Here is an 8730-nt window from a genome sequence, read left to right on the forward strand (position 1 = left end):
TATACAGTATTTATTTAAAGAATATTTAATTTCATTTATCCATTCCAACTTCAATATCTCACTATTCACAATCTCTCTATATATATATAATCTAAGTTGCGTATATCTTCTTGAAAACAGTTTTTTTAAAATGATTAAACATTGAAAAATCATTTTACTCAGAATTTTCCAAAACAATAGTTTTTCAAAATTTTTATAAAAATCATTTTCGGTGAAATACATAGCCGGCTAAGGCACGAAATTTGTAGAAAGTGAAACAACATAGAACACTTAAGTCTATATTTTTTATGAACGATTTTAACAGAAAAGAAGTTGCTAATTTCTTGGACTCTGGAACTTCAAAACCTCATCAAATCAACAAAAGATATCCACACCTCATTCTAATAACCATAGATTAGCAAATGGGTATTAAGAAAATGTCATCATCCATCCATTAAAAACCAAGAATCGAGAGGGTTTAGATAAAATACGATGATCGTTTTCTATATGGGTCGGGCTTTGAATAAGAATTTTTTAGTTCAAGCTTGACCCGGCCTAAATTATATTAATATTTATATTAAATCATTAATCTAATAACAATTAAATCTATTGCCCAAGACCTAAAAGAACTTATCCAACTAAATAATCCAACCCAAAACATAAAATTTTAAAATTTATATCTAATACAATATAATATTTATTATATTTAGTTGCGTTTTTTAATATAATAAAAGATTTATTATATTTATGGTAGTTTTTTAATATAATATATTTTAATATGTTACAAAACTTTTATTTTAATCTTTTAATGCGTTTAGTGTATCATATTCCTTAAAAAATTTTATTTTAAATAAAAATTAATCTAAAAAATTAAATATGGGTGGATTGGGTCAACCTCAGATTTACTTTTCTTAAATCGGGCCGGCCTTGAGAAAAAATAAGCCCATTTTTTATCCAAGTTGAACCTAAATTTAGAAAAATGATCTAATTACATTGCATAAACCCGGCCCATGAGCACTTTTAATATTTATCAGAAATATCATATATTTTTTTGTTGAAGGGGATGATATTTATGATATTGCACAACTTTTGAGCTCACAATAAAAGTCACCTGCAAGCCTTCGATGTGTGCTATATGACCATAAAAATCAAGCAAAACACTAAGGTAGAACATGAAAATGTTGTCTTTTGCTGATATTTGGGGGTTGGAGTTCTGCACAAGGAAGATTGAAGAATTTAGAGGTTTATGTGAAACCCTATAGCAGAGAAATATGAAAGGATGGGAGAATTTTAGGGTTTTAGTGGAGATATTAGGTGTACTTCGGCCCACCTAATTTTGGGCCGAAGAGGAAGCTTGAAAACCTCTAAAGTTCTATGAAAGGAACAAAACAGCATAGTGCAAACTATCAGTGGGAAAAAGAACTGAAGTTTTGCAAACCAGATATTTTATTTGTGAAGATAACAAAACGCCATGGACATGATGAAAGTAGCTGCAACAGAGAAACCGTCACTTTCTTCTCCTGCTGCCTTGGCTTCAACAATCAAATTCATCCAAATTCCAAAATCTGAAACTTTTCTTCAACCCACCCTTGAACAAACCAGGCAAACCCATGCTCTAATGGTGAAAACCCACTTCAATGAAACCAAGTTCAGCCCTTCAGCACAATTCAATTTCCTTATTACATCTTACACTAAAAACAGCCAACCCCACAGTGCACTTGACATCTATACTTATTTGAGAAGAATGGATTATGAAGTTGATAACTTCATGGTCCCTGCAGTACTGAAAGCTTGTAGTTTTGTTTCAAACACCCAATTGGGCAAAGAAATACATGGTTTTGCTGTGAAGAATGGATTGACTGAAGATGTTTTTGTAAGTAATGCTTTGATACAAATGTATAGTGAATGTGACAGTGTTGTCTCTGCCAGATTGTTGTTTGATAATATGTATGAAAGAGATGCTGTTTCTTGGAGTACAATGATTAGATGCTATGTTAGAAGCAAATTGTACATGGAAGCATTGGAGATGATAAGAAAGATGCAAATTTTACAGATAAGACCTAGTGAAGTTGCCATGATTAGCATGATTACTTTATTTGCAGACCTCATGGATGTTGAAATGGGAAAAGCAATGCATGCTTATGTTACAAGGAATCTTGAGAAAATGAGTTTTCAGTTAACTACTGCTTTCATTCATATGTATGCCAAAAGTGGAAATTTAGCTTCTGCAAGACTGCTTTTCGATGGATTGAACCAGAAAACTGTTGTTTCATGGACTGCTATGATAGCTGGATATATTCATTGCAATAAATTAGAAGGGGGAATGAAGCTTTTTGCTAGAATGATTGAAGAAAGGATAAAGCCAAACGAGATTACTTTGCTGTGTTTAGTTGTAGAGAGTGGTTTTGTGGGGGCTTTAGAACTGGGAAAACAATTACACGTTTATATTTTGAGAAACGGGATTTGTTTGTCTCTGGCTCTTGCTACTGCTCTGGTTGATATGTATGGGAAATGTGGAGAGATATGGAATGCTAGAGCAGTCTTTGACTCAGTTAAAGACAAAGATGTTATGATCTGGAGTGCTATGATTGCAGCCTATGCGCAAACACATTGCATAGATCAGGCTTTTGATCTTTTTGTCAAGATGAGGGAAAATGGGGTGAGACCTAACCAAGTAACAATGACTACGATGCTTTCACTTTGTGCAGAGACTGGAGCCCTTGATATGGGTAAATGGGTTCATACTGTCATAGACAGGCAAGCTGTTGAAATGGATACGATCTTAAAAACCGCACTATTGGAAATGTATGCCAAGTGTGGAGACATTGATGGGGCTTGGAAACTGTTCAGGGAAGTTAAAGATAGAGATATTGGTATGTGGAATACGATGATGGCAGGATTAGGAATGCATGGATGCGGTAAGGAGGCTTTGGAGCTATTCTCCGAGATGGAAAGAGAGGGTGTTAGGCCAAATGATATCACATTTATTGGACTTCTAAATGCTTGTAGCCATGCAGGATTGGTGGAAGAAGGGAAGTTAATTTTTGAGAAAATGGTTCATGCATTTGCATTGGTTCCTAAGATTGAACACTATGGTTGTATGGTGGATCTTCTTGGTCGAGCAGGACTGCTTGATGAGGCCTATGGGATTATCAAAAGCTTGCCTATAAGGGCAAACTCCATTATATGGAGTGCTCTTCTTGCTGCATGCAAGCTTCACCACAACACTGTATTAGGGGAAATGGCTGCTAGGCAACTTGTTTACCTGGAACCTCAAAACTGTGGTTATAATGTTTCTATTTCAAATATATATGCAGTGGCAAATAGGTGGAATGACGTTGCAGAGGTGAGAAAAGCAATGAAGAACAAGGGAATTAGAAAAGAACCAGGGCTCAGCTGTATCGAAGTAAATGGATATGTTCATGAGTTCATAATGGGAGATAAAGCACACCCAGAAATCGAAAAGATAAATGATATGGTGTCTGAGATGGGAAACAAGCTAAAGGAGGCAGGGTACATGGCAGACACTTCTGCTGTCTTAAGAAATATAGATGAGGAAGAGAAAGAAACGGCACTCAATTATCACAGCGAAAAATTGGCTATCGCTTTTGGTCTCATTAGCACAGCTCCGGGCACTCCAATTCAGATTGTAAAAAATCTGAGAGTTTGTAAGGACTGTCACACTGCAACTAAGCTGCTGTCTAAAATATATCAGAGAGTAATAATAGTACGTGATCGAAAGCGCTTTCACCACTTCAGAGACGGAACCTGTTCCTGTGGAGACTACTGGTAGCACCCTAGTTGTGTATGTATGTTCCAAGAACACAGTGAGGATATGTACAATTAAAAGTTAATGAAAAGGAAATTAAAATTCTCTCACACTCTTCATTTTTACCTGTTGCTTAAGCCAGCATCATTGGATCAGCAGCTGATTATCTTCCTTCAAGTTTCATTTGTTACCTTCCTGAGATCACTGCAGTAATATTAATCAGCTAGAAAGTGAATATTATTACTTTTGCCACATATGGTGAAGTGAAGAATATCAAAGATTTGTCAGGTTCAGACCTTAGACCCTTCTTTCAACGACTTGGAAGCATAACCAAATGAAGAGGGTCTTAAACCCATTGTGTTTCATCAACAATCATCCCAGAATACATTAAGGCTATTTTTGAAGAATTAAACCAGATGAAGGGAAAATGTTGAGAAGAAACAAGTATTCTGAATTGTCTCCTTCAAAATATTACACACTTGAAGAGTATTACATTCAGATGAACAGATTTTCAATCAACGGTTTCAATTTGTTTTCTGGATAAGAGTTGAATCACAATACTCCTTGAGAACATGAAAAAAAAATAAGTGATTAACCAAGCCATTGTTGACATCGACGGTCTCCACTAGCACCAACAGAATGCCGAATGCTGATCTTCTCAGTAGAATATTTCTGCTGAAGCCATTCAAAAGCATTCACGTCAAGTTTCCCAGTTACTGATTTCCCTTGCTTCCTACGTATTTGTTGCTCCCGAACAGAAGCCCATAGTTTTTCAATGGCATCCCTTTGTCGAGATGTAAACCTTGCTACATTGTCAAATGCATGCTTTACCAAGATGTCTATAACTGTCTGGCACCTAAGAAGAATACAACATGCAATTAATCTACTAAATAAAACTCAACACAAGCAACTATATAAAAGCAGAGTTTCTTATCCTTTAATTAGCAGCAGCAAACAATGAACACTTACCATGGTGTTTTATAACGTCGAGCAGCAATTTCTAAACAAGAAATCAAGGCTTCTCTCTTTGACTTGAGAAATATCTTAGTGTCCTCCTCATCATCTTTCCTGCTCTTGGTTGCCACATCTTTCCTTCCTTTTGCTCTATCATCTTTTTTGCCAGAACTAGGAATCAGAGCATCAAGTCCGAAAGGATCTGACTCATCCTTGTTATTTTCTTCAGCTGACTCAACTATAGTTTGTTTCTTGTCGTCTTCATCATTACCAGTTTCAGTCTCATCTTTCAGGGTAGCAGCTTCATCTATGTCATCATCCTCAGTCGCAAATGGAAGACTACATATTGCATCTTTTAATTTACTAGCTGTTTTCGAAAACTATAATGTTCAGAAACAACATATAAAGACACCATCAGTAACATACTAAGAAAAAGGAATCAATTTAAACAGTATTGTCAAAAAGCATTTTAGTCAAGCAAACAACAACCTTCACTAAGGAAAACTCATGATGTTTACAAGATCTGCTTTTCACTAATGCTAAAAAATACATTACAACACCATTTAAACTGTTACAAAATCCCCAGTTTTGCCCCCCCAACCAAAAAAAAATACCTTACACCAGCATCACAGCATATAATTGTCTCTATGCTTGTCAACATGATGTACTCAGAAAAATGAATAACTCATGAATGACAGTACTATTGCAACAAAACATACTAAAAGTAAAAATAAAGTAAGTACCACAAAGCTGTCATCAGTTAGAAAGTCATTTGCCATCACCGCCCTAAATGTCCATACAGTCAGTTGGTTCTTCTGCCTCTTGTTTAGGCACTGCAAGGAAAGATAAAGTAAGAAAATATTCAAGGGAGAAAGCCTTATATTTGTAATGCAAACTAAAATCATACCTCAGCTGCATCTTGTGCTGCTGAGAACAGTGAATGATAATCACCTCGTACTGAAGGATCAGTACAAGAAGTTGTGCATGACATTGCAGCCTCCAATATAGCAAAAAAATGTTCACTAGTCCCACCCTTCACACTTCCAGCCTGTATCAACTGTATGGCAAGCTTTGAAGCCTTAGAAAACTTGGTGGGGTTCTTGATATGCAACGCAATCTTCTCCATTGCCTCAATAACTTGTGTCTCTGAGGCATCTGTTGTCATCTTAAATCTCAAGCGCTTTTCTTGTACAGCAGCTGGGTAGTACAATGCATAAATAATCAGCTACTTGCAAAGAGAGTTCAGCCAAAAAGAAGCTTCTAGGGTGAAGTTGTCAAGTAGCAAAATCGTAAAACTAACAAACAAAAACAGCACACAAGTACTTTCCCTTTGAGTTATATTATGCCAAAACAAATCATTTCAATATCCAAGTCTCATATAAATATATTTAAAATATTATGACACAAAAAGCCAGTTTCTTCATTCTCCTGATCTCGTCCTCCTTTCACCCGAATGAAAATGAAACCATTTTCATGTACTATTTTATCATTCAGTTAAAAAAGAAAAAGACCAAATCATGAAGCGCATACACCGCCGTATACATAAGACTAGAACCTATCTTAAGTCATTAAATATAGTCAAATCAACCTCCCAACTACAATTCCTCCTTTCCATTTCAATTTTCAGAACAACTAAACACAGGAACTCAAAATTTCATCTCTGTTTGCTCCTAGTCTCTCATATACCAAAGAATAAAATAACAAGGTAAGTGCATGTTCACAAAAGCCAAGGCCATACTTAAGTATCGTTTCCAAAGCAATTTCTTCCAAACTGCAATGCGTATTAACCTCATGCATAAGAACAAAATTACTCTAAAAATTTCAATCCCCAATAAACCCCAACCCCGGAAATAAATTTACCCCACTGAAAAAACGAAATTTTAGACTGAAAATTGCTGCAAAATCCCAAAATTATCACAAAAAAGTCACATTACATCCAAAAAGCAAAACCATGTCAAATTCCACTTCATAATAAGTAAAATTGCAACAACAAGAATTCAAAATCAAATAAAAGACATAAAATTATACGAACCCAGAAAAGAAAGAAAAGGGAAAAAGAACAAGAATTGTGCAAATTGTAGGTAGGGTTCACCTTCAGGGTTAGATTCTGTAGGCTTAGGTCTCTTAAGAGCACTTTTAAGAACTGGTTTTGGAGAAGCTTCCTTGTTATTGCTGCTACTACTTGTCTTCAAAGAGAAACTAATTTGATCATTGCCTTCTTTCCCCTCTACTTCTTCATTTTCTTTTCCTTGTAGTTGCTGGTGATGAGATGGAGGTGGTAACCCTTCAAATAGATTGTCACCCATTTTCTCTCAACTAATCACCGATTGTTTCTTTCTTCGAACGTTTGGTGCCGTTTGTAAAACTGGGAGCTTTCAAGAATTTTATTTTTGTAGAAAAGGAAAATATGTAGGGGAAAGTTTTCCCTTTTCTTCTTCCCCCTCTAAAAAGAAATAAAAAGGGCTATTATCTTTTTTCAGTAGTAATTAGAATTACTCGTTTTCCTTTTGGTAGGATAATGAAAAACTAAATTAATTCTCTACTGGGCTTGGGTTTTGATATGTAAATGGAACCAATACGATCCTTTTAGCCCATTTGCGTTTTAGGCTTATATAGGCATAACCCACTAAACTTATATTTTTCATTCACTCTTACAATCAACTTATAAGCCTCTTTTCTACAACTTAAATATCTATACATGTTTATATGATATGCTTATTAAACATGTTTAAATATATTATATCATATTTATTATTTTGGTGTTCATTAGTTAAAGTTATCACATTTGTATTGTAGACCTTTGACAAAAAAAAATTTAGGCAAAGAAGCTTGGAAATAGAGATTGAAGGAGACTTTCAAGATTTCGGAAGGGAGGCTTTGACACTAGATGGTACCGATAGGGCTATGAATAAGTTTCAGAAACAAACAAAAAATCCTCTTGGTAATGGAGATTCGATAATGGAGCCATTAGAGGGTAAGAAGGCATCATTCGAGTATACTTTAATGAATTCAATATTAAGGGGTAGAATCACTTATGTGAATGGGATTGGAAAGGATAGAGAATTAGTCGAAAGTGAATAACTGGGATAGTGGTTAGTGTTTCGTCAATCCAAGTTTTGGGATTGAAAAGAGTATGCCTTAGATAGTAATCCTTAAGCAATTGGGTAGGAGAATCAGTTATAACATGCTATTGAATTGAATCTTAGCTTTGGTAAACCTATGCAAAATAGTGTAGGTTATGGATTTGGAAAACGATGATTACATGGCGAGATTGAGTTCTATGATGGATTATGAAAAGGTACTATTAAAGGGGCCTTAGGTCATATTTGGTCATTTTCTCACTATTCAACCATGGTCTCCATCATTCTTCACTTTACAATCACAACCTTATAATGTTTGTTTAGATCAGACTATTGGATCTCCCTAGTGAGTTCTATAAAAAAAAAAGAAGCTTTTTGAGCATTATTGGGGAGACTATTGGTAAGGTTATTCAAGTTGATGTTAAGACAAAAAGAAGAGTGAGAGGCCAATATGTTATATTGGCAATGTGTTCATGTATCTATGTAAGTGGTTGATTTCTAAAGTGAAGAAAACTTTTTACAAAGAGTTGAGTATAAAAGCTTGTCGCATATTTATTTTCGTTGTGATGCTTATGGTCATTTGAATGAGGCATGTCCAAGGATATCACCATTGGAGGAAAGTAGTGAGATGTTGTAGAATGAACTAATCAAGGAGGAGCAGTGATCATGGTCATTTGAGAGAGAGAATTACGAATAATGGATGGTGGTTAAGGAACTATCTATGAGACCCGTAAGCAAAGGAAAACACGTGAATTATCTCGATTGGTAATTTATACTTCTACTATAATTACTCAAAGTCTAGCTTGGTCAAGAAAGATTATGACAACTTTTAAAACAAAACAAGTGATAGATTGTAAAAGCATAGTTGTGGTTGGATGGAAGAGGTGTTGGAACAATTATTTATGAAAAGTGTTTTATTGCACGACAGAATTATAAAGTTTTCATAAA

The 8730-nt window shown here is 35.1% G+C and overlaps 2 protein-coding genes across 2 annotated transcripts; one reads left to right on the top strand and one right to left on the bottom strand.

The window, feature by feature from the left end:
- Positions 1-1395: 1395 nt before the first annotated feature.
- Positions 1396-3858, top strand: LOC105804674 (pentatricopeptide repeat-containing protein At3g26782, mitochondrial). Its single transcript, XM_012637371.2, has one exon. It carries the CDS (start codon positions 1451-1453, stop codon positions 3770-3772), a length of 2322 nt encoding a protein of 773 aa, XP_012492825.1. The 5' UTR covers positions 1396-1450; the 3' UTR covers positions 3773-3858.
- Positions 3859-4178: 320 nt separating this feature from the next.
- On the bottom strand, positions 4179-7173 carry LOC105804676 (uncharacterized). The gene is made up of 5 exons (XM_012637372.2): positions 6795-7173; positions 5610-5899; positions 5446-5535; positions 4718-5082; positions 4179-4604 (listed from the first exon to the last, which is right to left on the bottom strand). The coding sequence occupies exons 1-5, from the start codon at positions 7006-7008 to the stop codon at positions 4340-4342; spliced, it is 1224 nt and encodes a 407-aa protein (XP_012492826.1). The 5' UTR covers positions 7009-7173; the 3' UTR covers positions 4179-4339.
- Positions 7174-8730: the final 1557 nt, after the last annotated feature.

The sequence above is a fragment of the Gossypium raimondii genome, chromosome 11 (genome assembly GCF_025698545.1).
Source record: "Gossypium raimondii isolate GPD5lz chromosome 11, ASM2569854v1, whole genome shotgun sequence".
Classification (NCBI taxonomy): Eukaryota; Viridiplantae; Streptophyta; class Magnoliopsida; order Malvales; family Malvaceae; genus Gossypium; species Gossypium raimondii.